General features: G+C 39.1%; 3 protein-coding genes across 6 annotated transcripts; 2 read left to right on the top strand and 1 right to left on the bottom strand.

Annotated features, from left to right (window-relative positions):
• Positions 1–900: 900 nt before the first annotated feature.
• On the top strand, positions 901–6396 carry LOC6564474 (guanine nucleotide-binding protein subunit beta-1). Of its 3 annotated transcripts, none has more exons than XM_032737884.2 (5): positions 901–1114; positions 1603–1865; positions 1935–2163; positions 2251–2448; positions 2519–6396. In XM_032737884.2, exon 5 carries the CDS (start codon positions 2657–2659, stop codon positions 3677–3679), a length of 1023 nt encoding a protein of 340 aa, XP_032593775.1. In that variant the 5' UTR covers positions 901–1114; positions 1603–1865; positions 1935–2163; positions 2251–2448; positions 2519–2656; the 3' UTR covers positions 3680–6396. The 3 variants fall into 3 exon arrangements, with proteins under 3 accessions (XP_032593775.1, XP_032593776.1, XP_032593777.1); XM_032737885.2 differs by having other exon boundaries at positions 906–1114; positions 1935–2159; positions 2212–2448; XM_032737886.2 differs by having other exon boundaries at positions 928–1114; positions 1642–1865.
• Positions 6397–7576: 1180 nt separating this feature from the next.
• Positions 7577–12155, bottom strand: LOC6564475 (MICAL-like protein 1). 2 transcript variants are annotated; one of them, XM_032738189.2, is made up of 8 exons: positions 12101–12155; positions 11105–11260; positions 10504–10703; positions 10257–10351; positions 9129–10129; positions 8208–9053; positions 7915–8122; positions 7577–7852 (listed from the first exon to the last, which is right to left on the bottom strand). In XM_032738189.2, the coding sequence occupies exons 2-8, from the start codon at positions 11254–11256 to the stop codon at positions 7691–7693; spliced, it is 2664 nt and encodes an 887-aa protein (XP_032594080.1). In that variant the 5' UTR covers positions 11257–11260; positions 12101–12155; the 3' UTR covers positions 7577–7690. The 2 variants fall into 2 exon arrangements, with proteins under 2 accessions (XP_032594080.1, XP_043072035.1); XM_043216100.1 differs by lacking the exon at positions 12101–12155 and adding an exon at positions 11500–11519.
• Positions 12156–12665: 510 nt separating this feature from the next.
• LOC6564476 (maestro heat-like repeat-containing protein family member 1) lies at positions 12666–20565 on the top strand. Its single transcript, XM_001991801.3, has 8 exons — positions 12666–13371; positions 14278–14455; positions 14528–16995; positions 17111–17765; positions 18349–18826; positions 18889–19989; positions 20062–20164; positions 20230–20565. The coding sequence occupies exons 1-8, from the start codon at positions 13299–13301 to the stop codon at positions 20370–20372; spliced, it is 5199 nt and encodes a 1732-aa protein (XP_001991837.1). The 5' UTR covers positions 12666–13298; the 3' UTR covers positions 20373–20565.
• Positions 20566–20615: the final 50 nt, after the last annotated feature.

The raw sequence follows: 20615 nt of genomic DNA, 5'->3' as shown, positions 1-20615 counted from the left end.
GGCATAGAGGCATATATTTTAACTTGGCTCTCAAAATATTTTTTGGGTTCACTGCGAGACGTAAGTGTATATTAAAATCTCACAAAAGAACACCACATTTTTTTTTGCTTGTGATTCTATTACGAATGTAATGTAAATTAACGGCAAACATTTATATTTTCTATTTACATTTCACGACTTCGTACACTTTTTTCTCGAATAGACACTCTTTGTGTAAACATAAAACCTAATTTTTTTTGTGACGTCATAATATACGTTGTCGCATTGAAAAACTTATCGATATGTGCTCGACCCCGTTAAAATAAATAAATATCGGCAGCATTATATTCGTTAATCGCGTTGATTTGATTTCTAACTTATCGTAAATTGTTTCCCAGCCTACTATTTCACGTAATTATAATATAAAAATATATTGTGATATGAATAATAAGAATTATTCAAAAGAGAAACATCAGCCTAAGGCTTAGTAGTATGTCTTAAAAACAGTAAGTTAATGTTATCCTGCAGGCAATTGCAGATCTTTCTTAAACTAATTAAAGTACAAATTTCGGTGAAAGAGGATATTATATATCTTGAATATTAAAGCCATTACGAAAATCTCACAAAACTTAATATTTGTACTTAGCAGACCTAATTTTGATATCATGTTTCAATGGGAATACAAATTTTTGCACATATTTTAGCAAGCAAAAATTTCATAGTCCCAGGACCGTTCAGATTATACTGACACAAATATAAAATAAGAAAAATACATATGAGCTTAATGCATTATAATTTTTAAATATAATATTTCAATTCGTGTAATCATATTAATATTCATATAGCTGTTCGATACATCGATTACTTCAATTAATCGATATTTGTATTGCAAGTCTGGACTACTTCTAGGTGTTGGCTACCAATTGTAAAGTGCAAATGAGGAGTTGTGTTAAGATTGATATACTGTGAAAAAGTTGTCGAAGATACGGGCGATTAGTTGACGGGTTTTAATATCTATATACAGAGTTAAATCCATGCAGCTGTTGAACTGATTGTTTTTAAAATAATCTCGTTACTTAAAAGCATCAATAAAGTAACTTATTAAGTTCTGAAAGACCGCGACTACGGTGGCCAGGTGTGTGTTCACTATTGAAATTTATATATACATATGTAGCTCAGTCATTGAAATATATATATGTGTATATATATATGTTCAATTATATATATATATATATATAGTATATATATATCTTTTAATGTGTATGTACATAGTTTTTTAAATACAAATTCGAATTCAGCGGCTATATATATTTTGAGCTAATGTATAAATTTATGTGCAACTTATTCATACTTTATATTATTTAAAATAATTGTTATCTCGAATATTTTAGTATTTAAAATTGATTTTTCTCTTGTATTTCTTTCTCGCTCGGTCAATTTCATGAAACGTCACTTCTGGTTGGTGCGAATGGGATAAACCGTCACTCCCATTTTACTATGCTTGTCGCGCCGCCACTCTGCGGTCACATTCGAACCTGCTTTCGCTGCCGTACATACCAATACTCGTCATTATGAAACACTGGTTGTACTGCTTGCTCCCATTAACTTGCTCACTTTTGGCAGCGGTGGTGCAAAAATTACAATTTTGGTGTACCAAAAAAGCGAATTGAGTAGCCGAGAGAAGGCAGCAGCACGGGTGAAAACAGGCGGACCAATCGAGCGGCCAACAGCAAAAGAGAAAATTATTTCATTAGGGACAGTTCAATTTATGGTTAAATGTTTCACGAGTGTAAACACAAATCTGAAATTAACTAAAAAACAGTGGAATAATATGTGCTGCATAAATTAAAAAATTGACGTATAACAAGCTGAACAAGAGGAACTCTGTGAGCAAATTTCATCCAACACCGTCGAATTCAATAACTAAAATATATCTTCTGAATTGCAAATTATAGATAAAAGGAGCAAGGAGGAGAGAGGTTCACAGTAAACTGAAAGAACAGTAAAAAAAAGGCAATCGGCGCAGACAGACAATTTGTGAAACGGAATACCATAAGTGACAAAAATACCACCGTTTTGGTACACAGTTCTATATAATCGAACGAACGTTCTCTTACGCGGATTGAAAACAAGAAACACGCTACATACATACATAAACTCAATAACTACAGCCGGCCAAGGCAAGTAAGTGTTCTGAAAAAGAAAAAAAATTAATTTTAGCTCAACTAGCAGGAAGATACAGATAAGAGGTGTATTTTAAATATTCCAAAGACACGGAAGAAAGAAAATTGTACTCTTGGACGTGGAAAGCAAGTCAACTTGAAGTGGCAACAACCATACTATAACCGGTGAATGTACTGCTAATATCACATTGCTTGTATGCAGGCGTACTTGAAGCGACGGCAGTCAGGCGAACAGAAATCAACAGGACAAGCTGCAAAAAATACTTCAATCAAAATATATAGAAACGTGAGTTTGCTGATTTTAGCATTTGAATAGCAAAAAATATATTTCAAACTAATTCAAAGTACACATTTAGCTTTGAAACCAGTAACCAGTAGAGACCAGCAAGTCAATCAGTTCAGTTTCGAACGTCTTTTTGACAAGCCTTAGGGACGCTACGAGTGGAAAAGAGCAAAACATCTGAAGAAAGAGGCAATCTCTCAAAAAATATAAAATGAATGAACTAGACAGTCTAAGACAAGAAGCCGAATCTCTAAAGAATGCTATTCGAGATGCACGAAAGGCTGCGTGCGATACGTCTCTGTTGCAGGCAGCCACTTTGCTGGAACCAATTGGACGTATACAAATGCGCACGCGACGTACGTTGCGCGGTCATCTGGCCAAAATCTATGCCATGCATTGGGGCAATGACTCCAGGAACCTCGTATCAGCTTCACAAGATGGTAAACTGATCGTTTGGGACTCGCACACCACAAACAAAGTGCATGCCATACCGCTGCGCTCATCGTGGGTGATGACATGTGCATACGCTCCATCGGGAAGCTACGTCGCCTGCGGTGGCCTCGACAACATGTGTTCAATCTATAACTTAAAGACACGCGAAGGTAACGTGCGTGTGTCCCGTGAGCTGCCGGGCCATGGTGGCTATCTATCATGCTGCCGTTTCCTGGACGACAATCAGATTGTGACAAGCTCAGGTGATATGTCGTGCGGCCTTTGGGACATCGAAACTGGCTTGCAGGTTACCTCGTTTCTTGGCCATACTGGAGATGTGATGGCCCTATCACTGGCACCGCAATGCAAAACGTTTGTATCGGGTGCATGTGACGCGTCTGCCAAGTTGTGGGATATCCGAGAAGGTGTTTGCAAACAAACGTTCCCCGGGCATGAATCTGATATCAACGCAGTCACCTTTTTCCCGAATGGACAAGCCTTCGCGACAGGGTCCGACGATGCAACCTGCCGCCTCTTTGATATACGCGCTGATCAGGAATTGGCCATGTATTCGCATGACAACATAATTTGTGGTATCACCTCCGTAGCGTTCTCAAAAAGCGGCCGTCTGCTATTAGCGGGGTATGATGATTTCAACTGTAATGTATGGGACACAATGAAAGCAGAACGCTCGGGCATTCTTGCTGGCCACGATAACAGAGTTTCATGTTTGGGGGTCACCGAAAATGGTATGGCAGTAGCAACAGGATCGTGGGACTCGTTCTTACGCGTGTGGAACTAAGTGTCGTGCACAATGCGTATTAATGGGTGGGGTAGGGTCAACGTGGCGGTGGTTGCGCGCAGTCAGCGTTTAGCAGCAGCGACAATAACAACAGAACAGCAGCAACAAAAGCGACATCCCCTCAAACATAGGTGTAGATACATGCATATAAATATACATATGTCGCACCAATATCATTTTTGTGCTCTGATGTCAGTGGTTCTTTGTTACTGTTCTGGGCTAAAACAGTGACAGAGGAGTATGTTTCAAAATGCTTGACGTGTAGTGCAATAGCAACAGCGAAAATGAGGATGGAAAACGGCGTTGACTGCAACGTAGACCACAGCAAAAACAAGAACTTTATATACAAATTATTTATATTGCTATATACTTATTATACTTATACAACAAACCAAAACACAGACATACACAGCAACATACAACTAGACATACACACATACAAGTATATTATTAGTGTAAATGAAAAATTCGAAACAAAACCTATGATGAGCTGTCGCTGATAGTCAGTTGTTTAGTCAGAATTTCGGCAACAGCAACAGTTTAAAGTACGTAAAGTTAGTTCAAATCGTATAAAAGTCATTTGGGCGGAGACTCTCGCTATATAGTAATAAAAAATAAATAAATTGAGTGCGCACACTATGTTGATTACTATGATAGCACGATAGTTATGGTAATTATACTGTAATATCCGTACATATGTATGTGTTTGAACAACGGGTGACGCGTCAGTCTCATTTGTCAAACATCAAAAGTAAAATCCTGACTTCACATATATACAGAAAGTTCGTCATAATGAAGCAAAGTCAAATAAAATTAAAGCATTTACAAAAAAACAAAAAACAAAAAAAAAAATCTTAAAAGAAAAAAACAAGAAAAAACCAAAAAAAAAAAACAAAACAAAAACAAAATTCACAGATAGAAACTAAAAAGGCAAAGATTATATTGCGTAAATTACAAAATTTAATGTAATGATGAAATGAAAAAAAAAAAAAAGAAATCAGTAAACAATACACTTTATAAAACATTTTTCTTATAACGTTTAAGTCCTTAATTTATATACAAACAAAAATAAGAATGATTTAAATAACATACTTATTAGTGAAAAAAAAACTATTTACATATATAATTGACGGCCATATAAGCTACAACAATAAATGGAAAAATTAACTTTAAAACCTAAAAAAAATTTATAAATGTTTAACGAAATCTTAACATATAGACTAACAGAAGTAACGATCGTGAAAGTACAACTCACATGCATACCAAGTAGCAACAACGTGTATGAGAATATTCAGACCTCGTGACCGGCACATTAACTTTATCAATTGTTACAGAATAAGTGTATTCGAGAGTTCTTCATACTTAGCTTTACCCCCAAAGTGGAAAGGGTTGCAATTTTATATGTAGTTTGGTTATTGTTTGATCATAAGACACGTATGAGCTTCTAAATTATGTATACCCAAAAATTTCAACTGTATTATGTTCATACATACATGCAATACCCGCAAAGCCAACTAAATGAGAAAAAAAAAAAAAACAAAGCCATTCGTATATAAAACGCTCAACGAGGATAGATAAATACGTCAATAAAAGAGCACTTAATTTTTATACTTATTAAATTCTTTAATTATTATTTTTTTTTTTAAATATAGCTGGGACGGAAAAGCTTGCACGCCGACACATACACACAATGCTACGCTTTTATAAATTTTAAGAACTGGTCCGCACAAGTATTACCGAACAAAAAAACATATAAACATAATCCTTTGAATAATAAATGCTAAAGCTAAACCAAATTATAAGTTGATTAATAATACATATTCAATTGTAACATCAGTGGTTCAGTGGTTTATTTGAAATAACATCTCACAATCAGACAGACAATTAGCTCAATTCCGTACAATGGCAAGAACACACGGGAAATTTATAGATAAACTCTATTTTCTTAAATATCACAGTTCTATTGTTGTGTGTGCATGGGAATCAAAACATAATTTCAAAGTTGAGAATTCATTTGGTGAATATGTATTTGAACAGAAGTGGCATTGTGTAAAATGGTCTCATCTTTTTTTATATGCATACCAGTCATAAAGTTCATAAATTCCATTTTATGTTCACAAAAAATTAAAATAAAATTAAAACCAACAAAAAACAAAAAACCAAAAAAAAAAAACAAAATACAAGTGTAATATGAATCAAATTTGATACGTCAAATTTTGATAATGCGTAAAACTAAAGGTAATGCTTAACGATAAAAGCTACTCTGAATGTTTTGTGGTTAATATGAACGCATCACTAGAAGCAACCATTAAAGTTATGTTAATTTCTGAATCTTTATACATACATATTTATATGTTTATATGTAAATTTAAATCTACTGTATACATACATGCAATACATTCTTACTTATGTTTATATGTATATGCCACAAAATCACACATGAATACGTACAATATTGTACTTTTATTATGATTTTTTATGTACAATTTATACCTAAATCAAAAGTAATAAATAAAATTAATGTCTGTAATTAGCTGAATTCATCAACAAAGAAAGTAACCCAATAACCAAATGCTTATGGTATTATCAATAAACAAATAGATAACGAAACGAAAATACATGTTCATGTTAAAATTACATTAAAAACTCAAAATTACATTTTGCTTACATATGTACTACTTATGTTGAATTCGTTAAATCGGAATTTTCAAACAATCCGTGGATGATGGAACATTGGAATCCAATTTACTGCTTCAGAGTTATTTAAGTACGATTTTTGTATACGAACAACGAGGATCCGGATCTGAATGTCAGGCGAGAGTATGGGTGATGGCCGATGGCGTCATGACTTATTAAAGAGTTTTGATTGAATGCTTATAAGAATTATCCCATACGAGATATAATAATAACAACAATAAATTCACATGTCGTCATTAATGGGCAGAATGAGGATTTACGATGTATATGACGCATATAGGTATCCAGAGTAATAAAATCACACTGAAATGTGATAAGCAATATGCATTTGTGAATTCTCGGTACTTTTCCATGTGGTCCCCCTCCCTATGTTGTAGGTACGACATAAAAACACATAATATTCATGTGTTCATGTACGTAAACACTTCTAGTATAGCTGGTCTAAAACATTTTTACGTTGAACACAACTACTAATGTCTGTGAAAAATCAAATAGATCATTTTATTTGCGAGTGTATATGTTTGTTGACTAATTCTGGTGCCCGAAACCTCGTTTGCATAGCGCTCTCACGTCACAAGCTCTCTAATCTATTTATTTTGCTTTTAGATGAAAATCACCAATCAAAAACGGAAAGTATAGTTATTATTATTATACTTTTTATTTATACAATTTGTTTGAAAACAATTACTAATATCCTACTACGGCTGTTGAACGGGGTTGCGGGTTAAAGTTGCCCTGCTGATGGTAGTTGGTACTTTATAGGCGCATAGTGAGTTGAATGGCTTGCAACTTTTCAATGCCCATTTTATGTTTGTTTCGTAGAGACAATCGCTTCAAACTTTATGCGGGTTATTAAGGACTCAGAGCAGCCTGGAGGATGAGGTTTTGATATAGATGTTGATGAATCGATGCTGGAGCCTGTCTTTTCAGATACTCTTCGTAGACTTGCGATGTCAGTGGTAGGTTTCGCTACGGTATTCTCCGGCTGATCTACGATTTACGGCCATAACAAATTTACACAAACATAGACTTAAATTACCTTATCAGATTGGTAAGTAGCTTGCCATAGATGATATTAGATATGCCAGCAGACATTGCACAATCGGTTGCTGGAGTGTACATGGCGAATTATCGTCTGGCAAAATAGATAGTCTTTAATAGCTGTCGGGAGAAGATTGATCTGACCTTGATTTTTATACAATTATAACGGATAAATGGCAAGCTGCCTAGTTTTATTAAAGTAATGGACAAACAATATACAAAATTATGAGACATATAACTTAAATCAGCTAACAGAATTTGATGGTTATTTAATTATTCTGATTTGCCCGATCTACGTAATAAACTTTTATACTTGATTAACTTGTGGACATCCTTTACGCCTCGCTTCTCCTTTTTTGACGCCTTCTCACCCGAAGCTTTGGGAGCGGATGAATCTCGCCCAGCGTTGTACAATTCCAGACTTTGTTTGATGCTCTGTGAATAATATTTATAGAAATATACAGGCGATTTCGAATAATATAATTGATATCAATTACCAAGTCTTCTTCTGCTTCGCGAAGGCGATCAATTTCTAAACAATCGATGACTTTGTTGCGTAATTCAACAATCTCAACTAGCCGTGCTATTAAAGTCTCTTCACGTAATTTATCCGAATCGGTTTTATTACGCTCGGGCTGACTAATCAGAATTCGGATTTCAGATTCAATATCAGCATGCTCCTGCTCTAAGCGCTGTTGTCTTCGTCTAGTTACAAAATAAACACGAAAGACAAGCTGTCTTAACCAAAGCCAAAGATTTTATAAAACGTATGCATCTAAATTGCACTTACATATGCGTTAACTCAGCTTGTCGCCGGAACAACTCATTTTTCTCGTTAACTAGTTCAAAGAGTTGCAAAATTAGATCCTCCACCTCTTTACAGTTTTTCGTGGAAGCTTCGGAGGTGACAGCGGTCAATGTAGATGATAGGTCACCAGTTGTTTGCACATCTTTCCCGGATCCTTCGCAGCGTTCTCGTATCATTCTTTCGAGAACGACGCCTTGTTTCTCAAGGCCCTGCTGTTGCACTTCAATAATTTCCAACTCATGGCGTATTTCTTGTAGTGGAATCATCTGTAATGCTTTCCGTGGTGTTATAGGTATGGCAGGAGCGGGTCCCTTCCGGTGCTTCCATTTACCATGTGATGATTTGTTATCAGGATAGGATTGACCGCTAACATTCATGTCCACACCGCTGATTATTGAATCATTATGATTATCCATCGCATTATTTTGAAGCTTTTCAGGTGTATGAGCGAAGTGGGCAATGGGATCTAAATCAAATTTAGGCGAGTCAAGCGCGGGTGGCATTAGCATGCGGCGATAATAATCATCCGAATCCTTGTAAGTGCTTTGCTGATTTTGATGTTCTGAATGGCTATTCAATTCCAAGTTATCTTGAGCTAGAAGACTCTGGTCCAGTGGTATCAGCCGTCGTTTTGCGGAACTGCGAAGTTCCGGCACTTGTTCAGAATCTTGACCAATCAACAAGGCCTTGTCCTTCTCATTAATTGTTTTTGAAGTACTTGCGTTAAGACGTTCTGGTTTTGGAGGCGCTGGAGCAGGGCGTTTATTGTATTTCAAATGCTTTTTGTGCGATTTATTGCGAGAATCATTAGAAGCTGGCGAATTTGATCTAAATGGAAAGAATAAATTGATCAATTACATGGCAATCTTCGAGGCTAAGTCCAAGTTAAGTTTAACTACTTACCTAGGTGAGGACATTTTGACCTCGGCGTTATGTTCGTCGAACTGAGCTTTTAGGGTTTGCAGTGTTGATGGGTTTGGAGCTCTGTCTAAAGTTAGTTTTTCTTCATGGGATTGGTAAAGAGGTTTAGCTAACTCAATTTCATCATCAGAACTATCAAATGGATTATAGCTTATATCTGATTTGGATTTAATTTTTACATGCGTTTGCATCGTCTCCACACTGATCTCTTGCTGGTCATCTGAAGTGTGCTCATCATCATCACTGTCAGTAAATGGATTAAGATTATTGCCGCTGCTTTCCTTAACTGATTTAACTTCGACTTTGTCCTCAACACAGTCTAATCTCTCCTTAGAAGTTGTGACGGAATGTTCGGGTTGTAAACTAGGTACATCAGTATCCTCTAGGTCTAAACTCTCGGTCTTTTTCTTATCATTATTTTCATTATTTTTGTCTTCCCCTTCTAATGTAGGCTCTTCTGGTATTTGTAGATTTGTTTCTTCTATAGATGGTGTGGTCGGATTTGGCACTGTTTCGAGGCCTTCTTTTATGGACGAATCTGTAGATTTGTTTGATAAGGCATCAATGTTGTCGATGGAATCACAGCTCGACAACTTAATATCGTGTGGTATAAAACTGCTTTCATTTGTTCTTTCTTTCTCCAAGCTTGATTCATCTTCTTCATTAATTTGCGTACGGACTTTGGAAACAATCTCGATACGCTGGAGTTCTTGAAGATTATCCGTATCATTGGATATAGTTTCGTGTTCGTGTTCAGTACGATTTAAATGCTGATTATTGGCATTCAAACATTTATCAGAACAATACATGTTTTGGATGTCATCAAAGAGGATGTTTGGTGACAGTTGCACGGAACACTGCTTACATTTAAGGCAAGTTCGGTGATACACATGCTTCTCAATAAAGACACGCTCTGCTAAAAATACAGGGAACTGACATTTCTGGCAGGAGTCGCGTCGAACTCCGGCAACTTTCTGTCCGATCTGAAATTCCAAAAATATGTATAACTATATGATATATAGATCATTTACCCAACAGGTAAAAGACATTTTTGCTAAGCCTAATATGTTTACTAATGAAGCCTTGCTGGTGGCTATTGTATTATCTTACCTGCGGCTGCGGAGAAAGTTCAACGAATATTGAACTTTCTTCTACCTTTTCGATTTTTGGACGTGTGTACTTTAATGGACTACTGTTTTCGCCATCTGAAAGAATTATTTACAAAAATCATATATTCATAAGCAAATCAACATTTTTGTAAAGTGCAAAATATAAGATGCATGTTAGGCACTATGCACTATATTAGTTCCTCTCATGAATTTATACATTTTTCAAAATATTTTGAAAAGGTACTCACTTTGTTCACGAGCAGCTTTTCGAGTTAATACGTGATAAAACTGCGATAAATATGTAAGTACGGATAATCTGTCAGGTACAGCATTGGCAACCATGTCCTCAGCATCAAGTAGGGGAGGTATGCCAAGATATTTTGCAGCTGTTGTGAAAGCTAAATCGTTATTGTAATAAATATCTGTTTTTTTGAGTTGGTCAAAGTCACTGCAAGTAAATAAATAATAATAGACCATAAATAACCATTTCATATCTTCAAATTAGCTTGGCCTGCCTGGTCCATAAGCTACAAACTAATATGTTGACAGTTGCAGTTGACAAAGCCGAGATTTCGGAACGTTCGATGCACAAGCTCCGAAAATGTGCAAATTCTATACAACCCTTTGGTTTTTCATTTGATATTTGGAAATATATTTTTTTTCACGATATCAACGATCTTTATTGGGGCTAAAGTTTTAGTTATCGTAATTTTTTGTCTTTGGAAATCCTGGAAAATATGTGGAAACTTGTAAGAAACATTTTTTTTGATTTACATTCCAAATGGTTTCATGTTTTCGGTTGACATTGAGCATAATATTAATAACGTAACGAAAAATACTTATACTAACATTAAATCTGGCCGATAAAAGTGTATAAGCGCACAAAAGCCAAGTCCATCACGCCACGATGTTGTCATATTTTCAATTTTAACATTGTTATATCCTTTAGTCGTGCGCTGACACCAGAATTCCAGCGCTTTTGTGCCCCGAAGCTCCGACATTGTGCTGAAAAAATTGAGCGGATTTTAGTATTAAAGTTAATGATAATGATAATAAAAATAAAGTTAATTAAGCATGAGCTAAGAAAAATTTTGGCTAAGCGACAAACACGTCCGAGTCTTTCAATACGACGTGATGCCACACTGCATCAAAAGAAAGTAACGAACACGCAGAATACCAAATGAGATACAGAAAGTACAAAAGAATACAGATAACATGATTCATGGTTCTCAAACCTGCCTTACTGCATATACCAACACAACGATAACCACCAAAGCCGACTGGGCAGAATTACAGGATTGATACAAGATTAACGAAAGTATAACGGACGGAGCAATCCCACAATTGGAGTGGAACTGTCATTTTGTTCATCTGCCAGAAAAATTACGTAAATGGCTACATCGACTCGTTTCCTAATGTTCAACTAGAATACATATTGTAATGCTTAATCCTATTGTGCCTTTGAGCAACTTTATTATACCTGTGGCATACATTTTTATTGGTCACGGGATACTAGCAGCAAAAGACGGTGATCTTTAATGCTGTTAATAGCGCAATGCAATTGCCTGAGTTGGCGATGTTTTCCCCTTTATGTATTTCTATAAATTGTATTAATCTGATTAGGTATTTTAAATGAACTTTTTTTTGTGTCTCATAGGTACACATATATGCACGTTTATGTATGTGTGCATGCATTATTCATACTTTGAATATTCATGTTTTTATCTCTTATTTGAATTTATCGTAGAAGAACTGTTGCATGCAGATTCTACATATATATATATATTTAGGAGTAACATCCTAGTACTAAGTAACTGAAAAATTTTCCATTAAAACAATACGTACGCAAAATTGTAATAAAATAAAAATCTCAAGCAGCAATAAAACAAACAAAAAAACAAATACTGCCGTCGCGTCACTTAAATAGTGATGTAAAAACTACAGAAAGATCGATGTATCGATTTTTATATAAAAGCTTTTATTCGATTTTAAGTCGATGTTTTCAAATTCCTGCCAAAAGCAGTTATTTTACCGATAAGAAAGAAATGCAACTAGTAGAGCAGTTAATCTCAAATTTGCAACACATGCATCGAAAATTGCATACAAATTCAAAAATAACGGAAATATATTGTGTAGTGTAATGTAATTACGCAACAGAGTGGCTATGATAACTCTTCATCTGTGCAATCTAAACTTACACATTTCCGTATTCTGCGTGCATTTGTTACTACAATGTATTTTTGGATGAGAAGTGCTTTTGTCTTTCTGCGCCAAACTATCGATTGTAGCCATCGATACAATCAATTCTATCGTTGTACAATCAAATTATCTGCAGCTCTAACTAAATGATTTTAACATATGTTTGGTTTAAATACGACAACTAAAATGGAGAGTTACAATTTTCATTTATAAATTGTGGCCGTCATATCGAAACGATAGTCAGGCTATCGCGAACGTGATCGGGTGAAATTGATAATTCGTTTGCCCATCAATGCAACGCTGACCGCGCATTGCAAATTTCTTGTATGAGAAAACGCAAAACAAATGCAACTTTTACAGTTTAAATTTTATTTTTTGCGTTAGAAGACATCGCGCGTGAGGACGTTGCAAGTCTGATTCATGCGAACATCACACATCATAATCCAAGCAAACTAACACATACAAAAATTTGTTCCTCGTCTGTTTTGCGCAGCGCGGTTGGTCAACAACGACGACCACCAAACAAAAACACTTGCGTTTCGTAGTATCGGTGACGAAGTAATAAAATCGCAAGTGGAGGCGTTTGTTGTTGGTGTTGTTATCTTTTCTTATTTTTTTTTCGTATTGCAACTGTGTCGAGGTGCAGGTAAACGCAATTGAGAAGCCTTACAGTGCAAATAAAATAAAATCAAGCTGACAACTGACAATCAAACTTGTTGATGCAGTGGCTGAGCGTCGACAACAGAGTATTGTGAAATTCAATTTGAACAACCAAAGCAATCCATTAAAGAACATCTCCGTCAAACTGGAGAAGTGGAAGAGAACTCGTCATTCCACTAAAAAGATGGACAAGCGCCAGCCTAGTCCATCGGGCACTCCCACCCCTGCAATCGTCGATAAGCCAACAGTTCTGGAAGGTAAATTCATTATTCATCATAGTTATTCTTATTGGAATTAGATATGTATGCATGCATCTGTGCAATGGGGACTTACATTCGTGCGTATCTATCTGTATGGATGACACACCAACCGATATTCTTATACAGATATATATACATATATGCATATTACACATGCACATATAACTAAGGGCGAATTTGGTTGTTTTTTTCGCGCTTCGTTTGCTTTAATCAACCGCATAGCAGAGCTCGATGACAAGGCAGACTTTCAACAGTCTGCCTCAGCAACCTGCCCCCAGGAAGTCTATAAATATTTACGCATTAACTGCTCTTGTAGCCACAAAAGGATACACACACACACTCGTGTGTCTGTGTGTGTGATTGAGTGTATGTATGTATATGGACGACCTGTTGATTAATAGCTCGTGTGTATGTTTGTATGGATGCGACCCATCAATAATTGTAGCCCGACTTTGTTTTTAAGCCACATGAAAGGCAAGCAATTTGATATTGTTGCAACCTCCCCCATATACATACATACATCAAACCAAACACACACATAAACACACACGTACATGCTTATAGATAAATTGGTGTGGCTTTAGCTAAATGCTTTCCCCGCCTCTTTATTAGAACAATACATTTGTATACACTTGCATAGTATATAGGTAGTTGGAGGAGAGTTATTGCTCTTTGTTATTATATATAGATATAGTGTCTATATATATGTAATGGCAAACATACTTATCGATAGAATGGGTTCCTTGCTATATATAGTTATAACTTTTTCAATTAATTTTAGATATTTTCTTTTAACGTCCACTTTTGCGGAAGGAACCCAACGATCCTAAAAATGTCAAGGAGCACTTGTTAGAAGAGTTTCCTTTAATTTGAGCATCACTTTTAAATTTGTGCTCGTTTCAGGCGTGATGTTGAACATATTTGATGGTCTGACGGATAAGGATGAGCAGGTGCGTGAAGCCATGAAGCAAGCGATTGTTAAGATTCTGGAGACACATCCATTGCGGGCCACGGTTATACTGACCGATTGGCGCGCCAAAAATACTAAGCTTAGCGAACAAACTGTGGCCATGCTGTTGGAGTGAGTACATCTTGATTAATTAGTTTGTGCTTAACTTTAGCTTGACCATCTTTTTTTCGTTTGTTTTCTCAGCTGTATTCATCGGGTGGTTGGAGCGGATACACCATTGTCAACGGAGGTCAATGAGAAACTGATAGTCATGGCTTTAAATGAGCTGACGCGAAGCGTGGATCAGCATGTGCCGTTAATACAGAATCCGGCATTGCACATACTAGTGTCCATTGGATGCACCGAGGACTGTACTTTAGTCGTTGAGACGCTGCTGGCGCACAGTTGCCCATCGAGCAACGTGCCGCACTTTATGCTGATGCAATGCCTCGGCCAGTTGGCTATGGCAAATACGACTGGACTGGTGCCGCACATCAAGACAATACTATCGCACTGTTTACCACATTTGGGTGGCATCAAGCAGGATCACATGAAGCTGGCATACGCCTTTGCAATCGGACGCTTTAGCGAGGCGCTGCTGGAGCATGGCAGCAATGCGCCCACAGATGAAATGAAGGCGGCCGCAAATTGCACCACTGAAATCAGCGTTGCCTATGATGTGCTTTTCAATCAGTGGCTGCAGTCGCGTGAGCCCAAGGTGTGCATGGAGATACTACAGGCACTGTCGTGCATGTATCCACTGCTACCAACCGATCGGATATTAGATCAGGCGCCGCGACTGGTGCCTCAAATACTGACGCTCTATCGACGCAGTGTTGACCGCAATGCAGTTACACAATTCTTGTGCTCCGTTTTGAAAACGAATCTCATGCTGCACGCCCAGGTTCTAGATGGTGTCATCGATTCCCTCATATCGCATCTGTTTGACTTGGTGTGCGTCTATCCGGACTACGAGAAGCCTCAAACAGTCAAGGGTCATTACGAGGTGTTGCGCTGCTTCAATCTGCTAGCGGGTAACTACGCTGTAAAAATAATGGACACGCTGCTTATTCATTTGCGTAACAATAGCGAACGGGAGCGTATTAAATCCCTACTCATACTGACGCACCTACTCAACAGCTGTGCTGTGCACATCGAGAGCCGCCTGCATGCGCTCATCGAGTGCCTCAAGCAGTTGATAGTTGCTGAGCGCGGCGTAAAGATGAAGCTGACACTGCTGAAGACGATCGTGGCCCTGGCGCAAAAGTCGCTGATACGGGACAAGGAGTTTGTGTGGTTTGTGGTGCGTCACAGCTGCAAGTACAGCAAGATTAGTCAGGACCATGGCACACTGGAAGAGCATGCCACACTTGCGCTTAGCTGCGAGAATGCGCTTTTTATGCTCGCCTCAACGGTGAATACTTTGGATGAGCTGCTCAAGCGTGAGTTGCTCAACTATTTTGTACTATTGGACTACACGGATATTTGTGGAAATCAGGCCAAATGTTTGGCCAGTCTGTTTGCCAAATCGCCGCACATTGAGTACGATGTTGCCAGCGATGATGAGCAACACTCATCATCAGCATCAGCATCAGGTTCAGCTGCGGAATCCGGCGTAGAAGTAGCGACAGCCGGCGCCGAATGTCGCGGCACCACGGCTAAGCGTGGCAAGGTGATCGTGCCTGGTGCCGAAAGCATATATGCACGCTGCTTGGCGCTGCTGGGTAATCAGCAGTGCATCAAGCGTTCGTCAAATATACTTAGCTTTCTGAAGTACTATTATCCGCAACTAAATCCAGCATTGGATGAGCTATGGGAACGTCGCATTTCCGACATGCTGTTGAACATCAACAAGCCGCAAGCCTATATGCAACAGCTGCAGGACTTTGTGCTGGAGACCAACGAGTTTCTGTCCTCGCGTGATGAGCACTTTGCTCAGCGCTTGGCCAGCAAGCTGGCCGATCAAATGTATTTGTATCCGATGCAATTGCCCCACTCAGAGTGGCAGCTGCCGGATCTGAGCGCCGAGAGAGGTATGCTGCTGCAGTCAATGGCATTAACACTCTACCAAGTGACCGATATGGCCTGCATTCACACCAAAATCGATCTGATTGTGACAACGGCACGACAGGAGCGTCTGGACAAGCACGTAAAGCACGCCGAATATGATCGCCGCATTGAGCCATGCGCTCGGGCACTCGGCTATATTGCTCGACAGCATTTGGGGCATGTGATTAAAAAGCTGTCGGAATTGGCACAGATGGGCGGACGCAAACATTCGACAGGCTTTTTTAGTAATCTACATTTTATTAAAGATACGCATAAGGCGCTCGATAATTACAAAACCAATCTGCTGGTGGTAAAGGCATTTGGGCGCATCATGGACGAGGCGGATCCGTTGCAATCGCTTCAGCATTTGGATTTTGATATGCTTAATTTCTTAATGATAGAACTGGCCGGTCACAAGGATCAGACCATCATGTCGGCCATACTACAAACGCTGCTCAGCATTTGTAATCAGCTTATTGTTACCAAAGAGCAACTGCCAACGCCGCTCAAGCTTCGCAAACAGATCATGGAAACCGTATTTAGCATACCCATTGAAGCACCCTTCCACGATTTGCCACTGTTACCCACCATCCTAAAGCTTGGCACGGATTTCATCCGCATCGGTGAGTAATGAGCAGGCACAACCAAACCACAGATTGATTTGAATCTTTTGTTCTATTGTTTACTTGAATTGTATTCCTCTTACTTACTGTCTTAATAACGAAATGATTTTTACAGGCGGCTGTGATAATGTTAGCTCTGATAATGTAGAGGGCAGTGTCATCTTTGAAATTGCATGTAAAAACTTTTTTGGCTGCGCCAAGCAGTTGAAAATGAAATTCGACTCGCAGGAAGAGGATGATCACAACAGTTTCTTGGCCAAGCATCTGAACGATTCGCTACCACAACTGAATGCACTGGTACGTGCCATTGTCGAACTGGATGCATCGCCATCGACCCTCGATCTGATCATTGGCATACTGGAGTGCTGGATGCGTGACAAGAACTCCGAGGTGCGCATCTGTGCCAGCCATGTGCTGAACAATACGCTCGAGGTATACATCAAGTCAATGAAAATTGGCGGCTGTGAGGCACCCTCGAAATTTAATCAAACGGGCCAGATGCTTGGCAAAATTGTGCCCCGCTGCATCGACTCGAATGGCACCGTGCGTCAGGTGTCCGTGGAAATACTGCAAAAGACGCTTGAAATCGCCTGTATCTATGAAACGCTGACCATAGCCAGTATTGACAGCAGTGCCGAATGGCTGAAGGAGATTGAATCTATAAAGGAGAACATCATAACCGATGAGCCAAAGCAGATCTACAATCTCGCTGGCGATATTGCCAAAATTATTGCGATACGCATCTCAACCTTTCAGTATTTGCAATTTTGGTAAGTCCTACTTAGCAACTATATTAAGATTGATATCAAAAGTAGACATTTCTCATATATGTGCTAGCTTGGCATGTTTTATCGAATTAAGTTTAAGTTTACCTCTTAAGCAAAGAAGAAGATAACCGACTCTAGCTCTAAAGCTTTAGGGAATATAAAAATCGATTTATCTATCTTTCAAGGGTGTTGCCAGTTTTTTACCTTTTAAGACTTAGGAATTTGGAATCATTATACAAAAAAGAGTTCTTCGAAAAGTGTACTTTAGAGTCTAAACTATTGATATAATTACAAAAAATATGTATGGTTCATTTAGTTCTTTTGTTTTATGAGTCAGATTGAAATGGCAATCATTTTTGCCAGTTAGCCGCATGCTACACCGCTCCAGCTAATGGATTATTTTATTTGCGTCTCTCACAATCCTATGTGCACATGATGAATAAGGAAATAGAGACGAAAAAAACTAAAACTAAACTTTTCGCATACCATAAAATTGTAGGCGATATAGTTTAATGCATATTATAAAATAACAATGCAAAACAATAATGAAAACGGTATCCGATTTTTTTTTATTTGTAATTTTTAGTAAAACTTTGTTGCAGTCGTTACGCGATCCGGAACCGAGCTCCACCATTGGCTCGAGTGTTGTATTGAAATTTTTCATACAGCAAAAGGGCTCAGAGCTATTCCATGCTATACCCGATCTCGTCAAGGATAGTCTGCTGGCACTGCAGGTGTGCGATGTGCCGCGTGCCAAGTCGGGTGTACTTAAGGCCCTGGTGGCATTGACCAAGCACCATCCGAAGCTCGTCTGTGCGGAGATGTTGCAACAACAGCTGCCCTATGATGAGCATGTAGTCGAATATTGGCATTTGGTGTGCAATGATACAGAGCTCACCGGCACCATGTTTGACAACTTTCTGCAGCTGCTTAGCGGCGCCAGTTTGCAAGAGTCGCAGGATGGAAATGGCGTGTCAAATGATCGCCAAAAAGTTGCCAGCGTTCAGCCATTCGCTATTTTCTGTGCGCTGCACGAGATGATGCCCTGCAAGGACATACACGACGTGAGTAGCCAAAGATCGTGTTTCGGTCTGTATCCTTTGACTAATTCGAAATTGGATTTCAGCAATTGTCGGCGAGATTTGTGGATATATTCAGCATGCTGTTGACTTCACTGTCTAGCTATACAAATTTGGCCGCACCGATGTCACCACTAGCACCGCCTGCAAGTCCCAACCAACCAAATAAAGCGTCTAGCAAGTTCGGCTTTGTGCCCAACAAGGAGCTTACTAAACTAAATCCCTGCCAAATAGCCCTTGAAACATTTCAGGCGTTCCTTAATAATCTAGAAATGGAGCAAATTGCCACCGTGCTAACGATTAATCCACAACTGGCTGCCAGCACGGATTGGCACAGCTACATTGAGTTGCTGACCCCAATGGCCATTGGAATGGCCAATCAGCTGCAGCTGAGCAGCCCGTCTATGCGGCAGTTGGTCAATGCCTTGAGCAAGTATGTTGCCTCGCCATATGATGGCCAGCGGGTTGCGGCCGTTGGGTTCTACTCACGCCTGGTGCCACTCAAACCGAGCGGCGAGCTTGTAAGCCTCATAATGCTGCATCTCAGCGCCGCTCTAAGCGATCCCAATCCCGTGGTGCGAGGACTCAGTCTACAAGGGATGGGCTATGTGGGTCAGCTGGGCGAGCACGAGTCCTCGCGATTTTCGGAGCTGGCTATACAAGCCTTACTTAAGGGAGTCGATGATAACGTCGGCGATTGCCTTATCAACATACCGCTGGAGAGTATGCGAGGACTGTCGCGCATTCTTCAGGCTTTGCCCAGTGAACGAGTCGAACCATTCCATGTGTCGCTGGCCATACGTATACGACCCTTCTTTGGCAGCTATTCGATGGAAATGCGCGAGGCGGCCATTATTCTGTTTGGGGATCTGTGCGAATCCAAGCATGATGACGGCAGCAGTTCGCCCACTTCATCGATGGAGGCGCTACGCGAACAGCTCTTTGCCAATCTCTTTCCGCTGCTGCTGCATATGAGCGAAATTGAGCCAGCTATTGTTACAGCCTGCAAGAGCACACTACGACGTGTTTGTCAATTGCTGCGCGCGGTGCGCGTCAATGAAATTGCCCAGCAGCATCTCAGCAATGATGCGGATCAGCTGAATCAACTTAACTACAGCAGTTTCGTCGTGGATTTTGTCAAAGTCATTGTGAGTCATTGTGCCGTATTCTCCCGTATTTTCATCCCCTCAAACTAATTCTGCACGTATTTGCATCTATAGGCAGTAGAGCTGACGGAGCATATCCAGGACTTTATAGACTCATGCATGCCCCAGTTGCGCAGCCAGTGGCCGGAGGTGCGTGGCAGTGCCGCTATTGTTATCGGTATGTGTTCATCTACTGCATATAATAATTGTCCAAGTTCATTAACATTTACTTGTATCTCTTAGGCATATTGCACAATTTCCTAAGCGAGCAGAACGCACAAACCGAATCGGTGGCCAGTAAGATTGCAGTGCTGCTCAAGGATGAGCAGACGATGGTGCGCGTGCGTGCTGCCCAGGCGCTGGGCCATTTCTTTGGGGACATCTAATCAGGAGCCGTTGGGCACTGGGACCAATAGAAACGGAACTCAAAATCTTTACTACGTATAAAGAGCAGTTTTAATAACATAAAATGTTTGTCAGATTTTTATTAGTATTTATCTAAGTGTGATCCTACATATAAATAGCATGGGTGTAACCATTATGTATCCTTATTATGTTTGATAACCATTTATGTTATCTTTTGTTATGTTTTATATATACATATACATATACATTTATATTTGTGTATG

The sequence above is a fragment of the Drosophila grimshawi genome, unplaced genomic scaffold (assembly GCF_018153295.1).
Source record: "Drosophila grimshawi isolate 15287-2541.00 unplaced genomic scaffold, ASM1815329v1 contig_848, whole genome shotgun sequence".
NCBI lineage: Eukaryota > Metazoa > Arthropoda > Insecta > Diptera > Drosophilidae > Drosophila > Drosophila grimshawi.
The sequence above is the reverse complement of the archived record's forward strand: the minus strand, read 5'-3'. Positions and strand labels throughout refer to the sequence as shown.